This window comes from Carassius carassius, chromosome 3, assembly GCF_963082965.1.
Source record: "Carassius carassius chromosome 3, fCarCar2.1, whole genome shotgun sequence".
Lineage (NCBI taxonomy): Eukaryota > Metazoa > Chordata > Actinopteri > Cypriniformes > Cyprinidae > Carassius > Carassius carassius.
The window spans coordinates 4,444,865-4,460,253 of NC_081757.1; the positions used below are offsets into that span (position 1 = coordinate 4,444,865).

The 15,389-nt window shown below is 37.7% G+C and overlaps 1 protein-coding gene and 1 pseudogene across 1 annotated transcript; both read left to right on the forward strand.

The window, feature by feature from the left end:
* Positions 1-5,438: 5,438 nt before the first annotated feature.
* On the forward strand, positions 5,439-11,912 carry LOC132116741 (prospero homeobox protein 1-like). The gene is made up of 5 exons (XM_059525617.1): positions 5,439-5,701; positions 8,166-9,708; positions 10,244-10,351; positions 10,721-10,921; positions 11,003-11,912. The coding sequence occupies exons 2-5, from the start codon at positions 8,200-8,202 to the stop codon at positions 11,189-11,191; spliced, it is 2,007 nt and encodes a 668-aa protein (XP_059381600.1). The 5' UTR covers positions 5,439-5,701; positions 8,166-8,199; the 3' UTR covers positions 11,192-11,912.
* A 325-nt stretch (positions 11,913-12,237) lies between these two features.
* Positions 12,238-15,026, forward strand: LOC132128519 (transmembrane protein 179B-like; annotated as a pseudogene).
* The last annotated feature ends 363 nt before the right edge of the window (positions 15,027-15,389 follow it).

Consider the following 15,389-nt stretch of genomic DNA (forward strand, 5'->3'; position numbering starts at 1 on the left):
TGGCATTTTTTACCTATTTTACTTCTGTAATGTGACATTCATTGTGGAGGTTCAGTGTGTATTCAAAATGTAGGAAAGGACTTGATTCCGTACATTGGGAATTAATTGGATGGTAGGCATTCCATACCAGAGTTTGCAGTTGATTGTAAATGGGGTTATTCCACTCCTGAAACAGTGTGCTCCATTTTGAGGAGGCTGTTGTTAATGGCTATTATTGCTGTTGCATTTATTACATTAGCTTTAGCTGGCATGAAATTTCTGCATGGGACAGCTTAAAGAAATGTTCCAGGTTCAGTACAAAAATGTACTCCCCTTCAGGCCATGTAGATGTTTATTATTTAATTGGAGATTTGGATTCAGCATTGCATCACTTGCTCACCAATGGATCCTCTGCAGTGAATGGGTGCCGTCAGAATGAGAGTCCAAACAGCTGGTAAAACAATACAATAATCCACATGACTCCTATGAAAACTGAATGTTTGTAAGACACAAATCCATCACTTTTGGCTAAAATACTAGTCTTTTATCCATATTATTTGTCTTTTCTGAATCAGGAGAGAAATATTGCACAGATCAACTGTTTACATGTAAAACCAGTTTTAAATAAATGGATTTTGAAGTAAGAGGACTACAGACGACGGACTTTTTCCCTGAAGAAAGAGTTATGAATTATAGACTGGTATTTTGGGCAGTTTAAAAACGTCTTGATGGATTTGTCTCTTACAAACATGCAATTCACAATATGCAAATTGATGGAAAAGAGTCATGTGGATAACTGGTGGATTATTGTGAGGTTTTTATCAGCCGTTGGACTCTCATTCTGACGTCACCCATCCACTGCTGACGATTCATTGGTGAACAAGTGATGCTAAATTCCCTCAAATCTGTCAAAACAAACTCATTTACATCTTGGATGGCCTGGGGATGAGCACATTTTCAGCCAATTTTAATTATGAGCTGATCCTTTAGCATAATGAATTCAATACATTCAATGCTGTTTGAATTTGGAATATTAATTTAAAACAATGTCTAAATGGCTTTAATTATAGGTTAATATTAACTAATGACCAACATAGCTTTGGTGGTAAAATAAAGGCGTTTGAAAAACGTTTGCAGTTGTGCGCAGTTCCATTTTCGTGTAATGTTGACTTTTGTGAGTTTGAGTGCAGTTTCCTAATCCACCGCCAGATGTCGCAGATTTGCTTAGACTCAATCAAGACACGAGCGCAGATAAATTTTTAAATAAATTTAAATAGATTTTTCTCTTTTAGGGCCATCGTGCGTAACACAAGTCGTTCGCACTTTAGCTCTGTTTCTGGAGTGGGGTAAAAGAGAAAGAACAAATATAAAGGACAAAAAGGATTACATAGCAGAAAGAACTGAGGGATGAGCAGAGGATGAGCGTGGATCATCTCTATTGTCAGTGGATGGAAAATATCCCCCTCTTTTCCCTCCTACTGTTGTTTTCTCTCTCTTTTTCGCTCTCCCGTCGGGCTTGTGTATTTGCTGTTTTTTTGCTGCCTGGAGTGAATGTGGAATGGAGAGAGGTTACCGCACCTGTGTGTGTGTGCGCGTGTGTGTGTGATGAAGAGAGTGACAAAAAGGAAAACGGGGGGAGATGGAGTGTGTTTGGGCATTAGCATGCTGAGAGTGTCAGCTCTCAATGTCCCTCTCTCCCCCTCTCCATCCCTCATTCTATCTCTCACTCACCAATCCCTCTCTCCTCAGTGTCCATGGCAATTATACCATCAAAACACTCCAGCCAAAGAGGATAATTGCAACCTGAGTAGGAGAGACTGAGAGCGAGAGTGAGTGAGACTGTGCGCGAGCGCGTTTTCTCACGTCTGTGGGATCTGTGCGCGGTTGAGAGCGCGAGTCGGTACATTATATTGTATTCCTGAGGTTCTCCACCGCATTGTGAGAGTCATTCCGGTCAAAGATCAAAGAATATGTTTGCTGTGCTGAGAGGACAAGGACAGTGCATTGAAGACATGCACACACTCAGGGTTTTAATAATGTGCATTACCGCAGTCAGTTGCCTGAAGCTCAAGGTCAGATGCTTAAACTCAGAACAGAGCTTCAGTAAAAAAAATAGGAGTTTTAGCAGAAAGCTGCTGAAACAGTGGCTCTACTGAATCCAGCATCCAGTTAAATTTAGTGCTGACCGATATCTATAAAGCAGGGTGGCTGATAGCTCATGTAATGCAGATATATAAACGACTAACACTAAAAATGTACAGGACCAAAACATATTTTTTATGTGTGCACTCTGAAAATTGTAAAAAAAAAAAAAAAAAAGTTTGGGGTAATTAAGTTTTATTTTTTTTTTAACAATTAATAATTTTATGCAACCAGGATGTATTAAATTGATCAAAAATGACAGTAAAGATATTTATGATATTACAAAATGTTTGATTTAAATTCCGAAAAAAGAAATATTAAGCAGCACAACTATTTTCAACATTGGCAATACTATGAAATGTTTCCTGAGCATCAAATCAGCATTAGAATGATTTCTGAAAGAATATGTGATACTCAAAACTGGAGTAAAAATTCATAAATTCAGAATAAAAACCTGCTAAAAATCAGCTTAACCATCTCAGGAAAATTTATATTTGAATATATATATATATTAGAATAGAAAAGTTATTTTGAATAATAATAATAATAATAATTTATGTTGTAATAATTTCTGTGTTTGTAACTGTTACTTTTATTTATGTATGTACGCATGCATTTATTTAATACATTTTTAGATCAAATAAATTCAGCCTTGGTGGACACGAGAACATAAAAAAAACATAAAAAAATCTAATATAATATAATACAGATACTTGAACATATATATATAAATGCTGTAAAAACAATTTTTTTACAGTGCACTGACAAAAATGTCTTTCAATCAGTTTTCTATCAAAAACTGATAAGAAAATGTACAAACAATAACAAAGTAATGGCAAGTAGCACACTGAATTAAATGTGAAAAACTGCAGCAAAAACTAAAACGATGATACTGAATTCATTAATTTTAAGGCTAACAAGTTAAACCTCAAAGATAGTTTTGAAAACAGTTAATTTGCATGATGTGCATAAAGCTTTTCATAATTTTGTATACTGACAGTAAGTAAAATTACCATTTTCGGTCACCCTGAACATTTTTTTAAATCTGCTTATCTCAAAATATCTCCCATTTAATCAGCCTAGCTTATATATCCATATCCTCTTTCATTATATAGGCTACTATAAACATTCTGACATCATGCTTGTGTGGATTTGTTTTCCCTTGAGTTTTGACGTCTATGTGGTACTAATTCCTGAGGCCTCGATTCATTATTCTGTCCCTTCATGTTGAATATCCTGTAGTTCAACTGCAGTTGTCACTCACTGTCTCCCCTCAGTCACCTTGCCCAAGGCTGAATGTGTGAGTGCTCTTTCCTCTCATACACACTTTCCCTCAGAGGCGGCCAGTGGGCAAACACTTTGCCTGTCCATCGACCCCCTCAAACGTCTGTCTCTACTCCTGCTTTCTCTCTATCTCTCTCTCTCCCCGTTGGATACCGCATTTCCATTCCGCACATATTACTGACTCCTAATGCAATATGTTTGATCGTGACTCATTCAAATGAGATATTTTGATATGTCTCCCACCATTTGAAAAGATCAACATCCGTGTGGCATTTTTAAAACACTGCTCGCAAACGGCTGCGTCCCTTTGGTGTATTTCATAGCTCTTTGTCAGAATTGCTCATGCATTTTAATATTGTTTGCTGTCAGTCATTTGGCTCCGGTTCAAAGGATTCAGTGTGAGTTGCTAATGTAATTCAAAAGCCTTTCGGCCTGACCTTACAAAAGGTGTGTGTATGTGACTGTAATAACAGATAAGGAATTTAGCAAGGAATTTAACACCAATGTTGAACATTTAGTTTAGCGTTAATATCAAAGAATGCAGGGTGTGTGTCAAATCTGTACTGGATCTGGCCAATATTTGTGTTTTTAAAACTCCATTTTGCTTACATTTGTTTACTTAGATCGCTCTATAGTCACAAGCACCTTTTATTAATTAGGCTTTGTGTCACATGTCTTGTTTCCATAACAACAGGAGCCAGTGGTTATTGTGAACAGTTTGCTTGGTTGAGGGGTATTTCAGTGAAGTGCATGGGGGAGAGAGGGAGTGATGGAAACAATGAAAGAGAGAGAAAGGGTACTATGAAGAGGAGTGGAGGGACCGATAATCAGCTTTCACACACTGAGGGGTGGAGGAGTCTCTGATTATGAAGAGCTCAGTTGCTGCTTTTTCATTCCGGCCTTGACATACAGTCTCATAGGGCATGTGTTTGGGGGAATACGTAATCAAAAAAATTATAATTTAGTAAAACATAAAAAAGACCCTTTAATTCTGAGATATTGTGTAGGCTATAGTATTAGCCTATTATCTACCATTTTTTATGCACACTAGTAAATAGCCATCCTCTCTCAAAACAAACAATTCTACAAAAACTGTAATCAGGTTTCCAGTCAGTGTTACTATCATATAGCTCTTATGTGGTATTAATCATGGTAAGATATATTCATGCTTTTGAAAGAAGATGCTCAACAAGGTTGCATTTGTTTGATCAAAAATACAGTGAAACATTAATATTGTGTACTATTATCAAAATAACTGTTTCCTATTTTTATATTTTTGAAGTAACTTATTCTTGTGACACACAGCTGAATTTTCAGCATCATTGCTCCAGTCTTCAGTGTCACATGATCCTTCAGAAGTCATTCTAATATGCTGATTTGCTGCTCTAGAAACACTTATTATTATTATTATCAATGTTGAAAACCGATGTTTTGCTTAATTTTCTTTTAGAGATACAGATTTTTCAGGATTCTTTGGCTAATAGAAAATCCATATAAATCTTTACATTCACTTTTGATAAGTGTAATGCGTCCTTGCAGAATACAACTCATTTCTTTCAAAAAATTAAATAAAAATCTTTTGACCCCAAACTTTTAGCGTAATACAGGGGCATTTTATTCTATATGTGGACAATGTTCTGTGATGAGCTTTATATGTATAGGCCTACAAAAATAAATTAATTAATTTTAAAAAGATCAAAGAAAGATGTTCTGTTCTCTTCTTAGAATCAATTTCAGTCATTATTCTAATTGGATTTATGAATTGAAAGCTTCTTAAATTGCTTGAATGAGATCCTATATTACTAACCAGTCATTCATTAAAAATATTAACAAATAATTTTGTTAGACAAAAAGGTCACTATGGTATACTTACCATATGTAGCCTACAACAGATTATTTTAGTTAATCAGGTCGTTTTTGATTGGTGCAGGCTCATGACCAAGTAGTTGCCCCACGTGGAGAGTGTGTGAGAGAGTCAGAGAGAGTCAGAGAGAGAGGAACAGTAAAGCGTGTTTGTGTGTGTGTGTGTGTGTGTGTGTTTGCGGCTGTGCGCGCGCACAAGGGGGCAACGGCATCCCTCCCTCACGCCTGGACGCCTACTGGCTGATCACCACGCGATAGAGTGCGCGAGGATGAGAGATGGACAGCGCGAGACAGGAGCCACAGCAATAACAGGAAACTCGGTGGCGCTTTTAACGCTGATGCTGCCGGTCACCAGCGGAGACCTCGACGAAGACCGAAATATAACACGACAAGACAGCGACCGACCGCGGGATGCTTTCTGACTGACTGTTTTGTAAGTTTTTAGATCTTTTTCTGTTCCTTTTGGGATATGTGGGTATTTATTTGTCATTGTCAAACGCGCCTCATCTGTTTATCTGTTAATGAATCTGCGACACGAGCGCGCGGAGTTTACAGATGTCCGCTCTGCACCGGAGCGATGTATCCGTCTTCATAACGAGAAGCAAACTTTGATGTGAACTCTGTGTGTCAGTACTTAATGCAAATCAATTTCTATAATATATCCTTGAGGGTGTTGTCCTTCCATCTGCTACATTTATTTTTTTTCACGGCAGTTAAACGGCTTTATATTCCAGCATTAATCCGATGACATCTGTGGCATTTACGCCAATGAGGAAAATGCATAAAGATCCGTTTAGGAGAGTAATTTCTGTTAATCTGATTTTAGGATAGAATATTATTTTAAGAGTTTTTATTCCATATCTATCTATCTATCTATCTATCTACAAACCTCTAGTACTACAAGGTATGAATTGAGTTAAAATGCAATGCAAATACACTATAGTAATCTCATTAAAATACTCACCATCCATGTATTTGTGTTGTGCGGAGTATGTGTGTGGGAGAGAGAGAGAGAGAGATAGAAAGAAGGAGGAGAGCAATAGAGTCAACAGTCTGAATAAACACAGGGTACAGCTGTCAGCAGATAGATAACGCTCACATGCAGAGAGGAAAAAAAAGAGCCGATGATGCTGATAACAATGAGAGGATTATGAAAAATTTTTAAACACGTCCAAATAGCTGCACATTTTTATGGGAGGCCGTTTGAGGCGAAACCCATTGAAAACTTGTGATACACACTGAAACACTTGCGATACACACTGAAACACTTGTGATACTCACTGAAACACTTGCGATACACACTGAAACACTTGCGATACACACTGAAACACGTGTGATACTCACTGAAACACTTGCGATACAAACTGAAACACTTGCGATACTCACTGAAACACTTGCGATACACACTGAAACACGTGTGATACTCACTGAAACACTTGCGATAACACACTGAAACACTTGCGATACAAACTGAAACACTTGCGATACTCACTGAAACACTTGCGATACTCACTGAAACACTTGTGCGTATAAGTGAAACACTATATATCTGTGCAAATATATAAAAACTTTGAAACATTCTCGCGTGTGAGAGAGCATAAACATTTTCAGTGTTTCATTGCAACCGGAAGTTATAGCTCAAATATTCTCATATATTCTGACTAAATGAACCGAAGGACATGGGAAAGAAAATGTAAAAATAAAATTCAGAATTGGCAATAACACACGAGTGATCACATACGAAAAAGGCCGTTTGAGGCGAAACCTTTTGAAAACTTGTGATACACACTGAAACACTTGCGATACACACTGAAACACGTGTGATACTCACTGAAACACTTGCGATACTCACTGAAACACTTGTGATACTCACTGAAACACTTGCGATACACACTGAAACACGTGTGATACTCACTGAAACACTTGCGATAACACACTGAAACACTTGCGATACAAACTGAAACACTTGCGATACTCACTGAAACACTTGCGATACACACTGAAACACTTGTGCGTATAAGTGAAACACTATATATCTGTGCAAATATATAAAAACTTTGAAACATTCTCGCGTGTGAGAGAGCATTAACATTTTCAGTGTTTCATTGCAACCGGAAGTTATAGCTCAAATATTCTCATATATTCTGACTAAATGAACCGAAGGACATGGGAAAGAAAATGTAAAAATAAAATTCAGAATTGGCAATAACACACGAGTGATCACATACGAAAAAGGCCGTTTGAGGCGAAACCTTTTGAAAACTTGTGATACACACTGAAACACTTGCGATACACACTGAAACACGTGTGATACTCACTGAAACACTTGCGATAACACACTGAAACACTTGCGATACAAACTGAAACACTTGCGATACACACTGAAACACTTGTGCGTATAAGTGAAACACTATATATCTGTGCAAATATATAAAAACTTTGAAACATTCTCGCGTGTGAGAGAGCATTAACATTTTCAGTGTGTCCGGAAGTTGTTTCATTGCAACCGGAAGTTATACTACTTCTTCTTCTTCGGTTTTATGGTGGGTAGCACCAAAGTTAGGTGCAGTATTGCCACCTACTGTATTGGAGTGTGAACCAGAGTTTACCCTTTCAAAACGTGAGAAAAAAAGGAATAATAATATTAAAATATATATATATATATATATATATATATATATATATATATTTGTTATATATATATATATATATGTGTTTCAGTGTGTATCGCAAGTGTTTCAGTGTGTATCATAAGTGATTCACTTGTACATGCAAGTGTTTCAGTGTGTATCGCAAGTGATTCACTTGTACGCCTAAGTGTTTCAGTGTGTATCACAAGTTTTCAATGGGTTTCGCCTCAAACGGCCTCCCATACATTTTTGTTGTTCTCTTTGAAGATCCTGAAACCAGATCAGAACGGAAAAGGGGACTATGGATTCCCCTTCGGATCGATTTCATCAGCAGCTTTCCCAGATGTATCCCTTCGAACTGTATCGCAGCTTGCCAGATTCCAACCCCTCAAGCCACCGATTTTCCCCGGGCAGCCTGTCTTCCCACCCGCTCTTCTCCCCTCTCATGCACCCCAACAGCGCATCCCAAAGGTGGGGTAGTTTCCTACAGCGCCAGGGCTTGTTCCCTGGGCTTCTGGTAGATGATGATGTTAGTGAGGAGGATATGTTTGCGAAGAGAGAGTTTGCTGTGGGGTCTGTGGCATCATCGCAGCGCTGTCCCGGAGAACAGGGACAAGGTTCGGATCCCGATCCGGGCAACTGGGGGCAGGATTTTGCTAGAGTTAAGAGACTCAGGATGGAATCGGCAGCTAGAAGCGAAGAAGAAACGAGGAGAGAAGGGAAGAGGGGGAGGAAGAGCACAGCTTCGGTTAGAATGGACGAGAGGAAGGCAGCAGAACAAGGGAACAGGAGGGAAAGCAGGGAAGGTAGGAAGCGACAGCGGCAAGAACTGAAGCTCCAGCTGGAGGAAACCAGAGGGAAACTTCTGGAACTCCAACGCAAGGTGTGGAAAGTGTACGGAGGGCAGGCGGATGACGGGAAAGGAGGAGAGGAAGAACAAGAAAACGGGCCGATCAATCTCGACGAGGTCGCAGAGATGTTTTCCGACAGCGATGATCCGCTCATTGGCACTGCATTTTCTCCTCTGCGCTGTTCATCTAAGAAACCCAATGAAACCAATGGGAATGCCGGGATGTTTCCAGAGACCTCCATGGACCTGGATTTGGAGTTAAATGGTGATCAGGTGTGGCTGGGATGCAGCCTGGTCAGAGGTGAGTGGGAGAGCGCAGAAGGAGGGCAGAAGTTTGCACAAGCTCTAAAACAAGAGCTGGCAAATGTTGTGGCTCAAGTTATCGACAGAGTTGTCCGCCTCTATGCCGAATCCGACCCCTCGGCAGTCACATCCACCGCCATTCCTCAAGAAACCAGCATGCCATTGGATCTTAACCCAGACCGGAGGCCGAGAACTAGTGTGGCAGAGCAGGTGGAAGTGTTGCCACTCGTCACAAAGAGTCCTCCAGACAAGAGGGCCCCTATTGCTCAAAGTGTACACAAGGACCTCCTCCTCCCTCATGCCAATCCCAGCCTAGCTTCAAAACCCCAGCCTCCTCTCCCGGCTCTTTTACCCCCTAGGAGCAAAGAGCACTTCCTGCCCTCCTATCCCCCAGATAACCCCGTTCCTCTTCCCCTTCTTCACTACACCATGCAGAATCTCTTTACCCGCTCCCTCACCAGTTTGCCTCTTCATAAGGACTGCCTGTCTGAGTCTTTCCTGGACTTCCGTTCACACAACTGTGCGTTCCCACCCCTCCCGTTGCTGGGCCAGCTAGACCCCTCTCCGTCGGATAGAGCGAGGGAAGGAGGGATGAGAGGAGGTGGAGCAGGAATGATTGATGGAGGAGATGCAGCGCTCTATCTTGCTGCTGGGTCAATATCCTTTTATAAAAGCTGTGAAAATAGATCTATACATTTATATATATATATACTACTGTGCAAACGTTTGGTGTTACTAAGATAAATAGTTTTAATCAGCAAGGATGTTTTAAATTGACAGTGAAGACATTTATAATGTCACTCAGTATTTAAAATATATGCCATTGTATTCATTATTCACGGTTTTCACTAAAATATTAAGCAGCAGAACTGTTTCCAACACTGATAATAATAAGAAATCATTCTTAAGTAGCAAATAGTATGATTTCTGATGGATCATATGACACTGAGAACTCCAGCCATGTCATTACATCAACAAATAAAATAGAAAACAGTTATTTTAAGTTGCAATAATGTGTCACAATATTTTACAGTATCTTATCCAGTATCCAGATAAAATAACCATGGTGAGCATGAGACATTCACTTAAAATTATTTAAAAAAATATTGCAGTCCCCTAACATTTGAATGGTAGTATACATGTATTTATAATTTTTTTTTGTTTGTATCAAGCATTCCTTAACCATCTGCACTCTCAGGAAGGTCTCTCTCCATGCCACCTGAAGAAAGCCAAACTCCTGTTCTTTTACACACGCTACCCCAGCTCCAGCACACTCAAGACATATTTCCCTGATGTCAAAGTGAGCATCGTTCATATCCTGAACACAAAAAAGTATAGCTATGTGTGCATAACCTGCACAAATTATATGGGCTAATGACTTATTGAATTAATCCACGCTGACCTATATACAGCAGTGTGGCATGGTTTCCTTTTGAAATGCTTTGGCTCAATTAGAACAGTCAGAAAATGTTCCTGCATTTATAATAAATAAATATCTATGGAATGTTTATTGAAATTATATGAATTACATTAAAGCTGTATTGGTGTCTTTTACGTTAAACATCACACAGTGTCATTAAAACATTACACTTAAATGTGCTGATCATAATATACCATCTTTTGAAATGCTGCCGCAGTTGACTTGACATTTGCATTTTTCTCTACACAGTTCAATCGCTGTGTCTCTTCCCAGCTGATTAAGTGGTTCAGTAACTTCCGGGAGTTCTTCTATATCCAGATGGAGCGCTTTGCCCGTCAGGCAGCCAGAGAGGGGCTTGCATCTGCCAGGGAAAGAGCACTCCGCCTGGGCAGAGACACTGAGCTCTACCGCATTCTCAACATGCACTATAATAAGAGCAATGATTACCAGGTCAGTGTGTGCACGTGTAAAGGCTCGAGTGGTGTGTGTAGCCTTTTAATTATGTGTATAAACATCATGTGCGTTTTCTAGGTTCCAGAGAGGTTTGTGGAGGTATCTGAGGTGGCCCTGAGGGAGTTTTTCACTGCCATACAGAGTGGTCGAGATGCTGATCCGTGCTGGAAGAAGGCCATCTACAAGATCATCTGTAAATTAGACAGTCCAGTGCCTGACAGCTTCCGTCTGCCCGGCTGCCCCACGGACTCTTACCGGATGGGTTAAACAGAGTCGATCACACACATGCACAGCCTCATAAAAACACTGTGCATGGATTGATATCATAAGTGTGCACAGAACTGTTAACTATTTGAATCAATGGCAAAGGACGAAGAAAATACTAAATTGTGCTGTAAGGATTGAGAACATTGAATAAGTGGTTTATTATCATCATCATCATCATGATGCTCTAAAGTATTACTTGTTTAAAAATTATCTGACTGATAATTCTACTTTAGTTCAGCATTATTCCAGTAGGCACTGAAAAGCGTTCTAAATAAATGAAAAACGTTCTCGTTTTATTTGCTGTTACATTAATGCTTTGTATGTTATCTGAAAAAGCAGGCCTGGTTGGCTTATGATTTTTTTGTATATTACTTGTTACTTGTTAGATAATGTTGCAGAGTTTCTGTGAACTTGTGGTGTCATGTAATAAAATAAGTCAAACACTCCTTGCTATCAGTCAATGCTACAATTTAGTGCTAAATAGGTCTTGTAAAATTCATATGCAGCCTTGCATGACATTATTGGCTGAGTACACTGAACAACAGGAAAATTACATATGCTTTACTGTGGGAGAGTAAAGAGACCCTGGTTCTCAAATGATGAAACTGACACTAACTTACTCTGAAGCTAAGTCCAAACACCTGACCGCAGAGGAATGAACATCTACTGCAGTCAATACTAGATTTGTACTGTTTTACATTAAAGATTGGTTGATTAATTATTGGAAGTGTAGGGGTTTTTTGCTGTGTGTAGTGATCTTGACAGAAACTAAAAAAATATAATTTACAAGTGATAAGGTCTTGATATAATCATAGTTAATCTAGTTATACACTAGCCTATCTAGTTAGATGTAGGTAAAAAAAAATGATTTAGTAAAATAAGGTGGTATGGTCATTATCATAAACGTGAACTATTTTGATGTTATATTTAAGAGAAATGCAAGGGAATGTGGTTCGATCACATGATGGTCGTTGACTCGCCGAGTGTGTCTGTGTGTGTGTGTGTGTGTGTGTGTGTGTGTGTGTGTGGTTGAAGACAGTGTTATTATGGCCCTACCGAGGCCTCTGCTGCTGATGTACGCCAGCTGTTTTATCTTCGGGATCATCACAGCCGCCTCTGTTAGTATCTCACAGGTATCTGCTGTTTGTTAGTTCACATGGGAAACTATAACAGACTTCATCTTAGTGTTACACGGCGCTTTGCGCTCGGAAACGCGCGAGATGCGTTTCAAACTTTAATAATGCTGGATAAAAACTTGTGTTTTCTCTAGCAGTATTGACGTGGAATCGTTTCCTGTCTCTCTGGAGGTATTTTGTGTATTTCTGAGTCATGTGACTGAAAAAAAAGTAAAACTAGGAGAAAATTTTAAAAAAATATTAAAACGTCGTGTGTATTTATCCATGCAGCAGTTTTAAAAGTAAAACCCGGAAGTGAAGAAACCGAAAGCTTGACAGGAGAAGCAACTAAACTAAAACTTCCACTTCTGCCCTTCTCTTCACTTTTTTTTCTGTCATGTGACCAGCTGAGAATCTGCTCCCAAGAGTAATTAATTGTCTTATTAAAGTCAGGTAAGCAGAAAAAGAGTGTAAAATTAGAGTGTTTCCCAGTCAGGTTTTATCCTGCTAGCTCAAGGAAAAGAATATAGGAGTGGGGAAAAATAATAGTACAGAGATTGTCCACCAAGACAAGATAGTCTTTATGCAGTACTGGCACATTTTACTACAGTTTATTTTTTTCAGCTGCTTACACACAAAATCTTTACTTGTCAACAATTTCTGAAACCTGACACACAAACACCAGAAGCACACACTTTTTAAAATTTCATAAAACACTTTTGCAAAACACAACACAATTCTCTATGCAACATACATAAATTTATCAGGAATTAATATTGTGGCAAAGGTGTTTGTAAATGTTTGCTTTTGAGATGTGTTTGTAATATTTTGAATACAGTGCTTCATTTAGCAAGAGATGCAATTATTGGATTTGTGTTTAAAGTTTTGGGGGGAAAAATGTAAGCAATTGAAAAAACTAGCAAAGTATACTTTGATGTACTTTTTTTTAAAGCATTAGAGACACAAATCCCATGTTTTTTAAGATAAACTATTATATAACATAACATTGAACATGAAAAGTATCTAGTTTGAAACGCACAAATATCTGTATTGCACCTCTTAATTTTTGAGATATTGAAAATTCAATTAACCAACCGTATCCAAAAAAAAAAAAAATATATATATATATATATAAAATCATAATTTGACAATTTATTTAGCTGATATTTGGTGCTTTATTATTAAGTAGCATCATTTGGACTTTTCGTAGCATAATGTGAAGTAATCTCATTCCCCTTTGTAGTTTTTCTTATGATTTTCTTTTTTTTTATAAATTGTGCACTGAAAAAAACTAACAAAAGAAAAATGAATAAAAAAATTAAACTGACCTTTTTTCTCCTTTAGCTCTTTGTTGAACCTTATTCATGAGAAGTGTTTACTTTGGTTATAAGATGCATTTTTATAACAGAGGTTTATCTGTCTTTTTTCACTCAAACAGGGCAGTTTTGATGGGAAATGCATGCTGTACGGATCAGTGCGTCTGAACTCCTCATCCATCGCTGTGCTTTCATCCAGTTCTCCTTCCCTTTTTTTACTTTGTGTCAGCCATCTCCGTGTGTGTGGCGGTCTTCTGCTTTTCACTCACTCTCTACTGGATCTACATGGCCTGTGTTGACGGAGAGGTGAAAAGGTATGTCCAGGAATACAGTAAATCATGTGCTAGTGGGTTTGGTTTAGGAATGAGAACAGAGGTTATCTGAAGGTACCTCTGTTTCTGTTTCCTGTTATGCCATGCTCTAGTATGAATGGATTGCAGGAGGAACTCTAAACGGACGTGATGCAGACTCATAAAAATAAGTTGTTAGTATTAAGATATGTGATATCAGGGTCAGTCAGAAATGTATACTTCCATTTAAATAGTGATGCATTAAATTGTGAGTGATTGAAATTAAAGTAATTGAAATTAAAAAATTAAACAGCACAACTGTTGTCAGATTTGGTATTATTTTGTTTTTTTTAACACCAAATCAGCACATTGATTTCAGAAGAAAATCTAAATATAAAATATATTAAAATAGAAAAAACTTTTAGAAAATTGTAATAACATTTCACTGTATCACTGTTTTTACCATAGTTTAATCAAATAAATGCAGCCTTGGTGAGCAAAAATATTAACTACAAAAACTGGTGACAGTTAAATGGTAGTGTGTATATATGTTAATAACAAGCTGTTAATGCATTATGATCTAAACAAAATGATAAGAATCCCCTCAATGCACCATTATTAAACTAATCTCAAATTCATTAAGAGATGTTACTGCATTCCTTAACTTATGAAAAATAAATGCAGTTTAAGCTCAGTTTAAATACATTAAGATAAAAATGTAATAATTGTAACTATATATTTTTTTCTAAAATGTAATGCAAACATTGTGCAATGTTGTCTGATATATCAGAGAGAAATTATGGATGATTTACTCTTACTCTTGTCTGTCTGGAGTCTTCCTCTTCTTCCTCTGACGGGATGCATCCTGAAAATCGGCCGAGACAGACTGTGTGACTCAGTGATTCAAACAGTGAAAAATATAACCAGGTAAGTGTGAGCGAGAGACCTCTGTAATAGCTTTTGATTATTGCAGGCAGTATTGACCATGATAACAACCATATATGACTTGTAGGTTTTGTGCATTTGCAGGTGTGAAGAAGCACAAAATAAGCCTTGGACGAGTCCTATAAATGGGAGTCAGTTTTACTTCAGAGACATTGCAGAGGTACTGTAGCTACAAACCTTGCTCACATAAACACTTAGATACTACAATAGCATTTCATATATATTTTGAATTTGTTCTTATTTTTTTGTATTTTCCGTTTTTGTTTTAAATTCAGTTAAAGTTTTAGTAATTTGGTGTTTTTATTATAACTATATTGTTTTGAGAAATCTGTCATATTTTACATTTTTTAAATCGTTTTTAAATGTAAACATTTTTCAGTTTGAGTTATTTTAGTACATCATGTTAATCTAAATGAGAAATGCTGTTTTGGCAACTAGCTAGAACTAGCTATTTATATAAATATTATAGCATTATTTTTTATTTTATGTACTACTGGTCAAAAAGCTAAAAAAAAAAAAAAATTCCTAATAT

Excerpts from the sequence above, each read along its gene's own strand:
- LOC132116741 (XM_059525617.1), top strand. The coding sequence starts at position 8,200 with ATGGATTCCCCTTCGGATCGATTTCATCAGCAGCTTTCCCAGATGTAT. Across the intron at positions 9,709-10,243 it reads TCTATCTTGCTGCTGGGTCA|TCTCAGGAAGGTCTCTCTCC; the intron begins ATATCCTTTTAT and ends AACCATCTGCAC. Across the intron at positions 10,922-11,002 it reads ATAAGAGCAATGATTACCAG|GTTCCAGAGAGGTTTGTGGA; the intron begins GTCAGTGTGTGC and ends TGCGTTTTCTAG.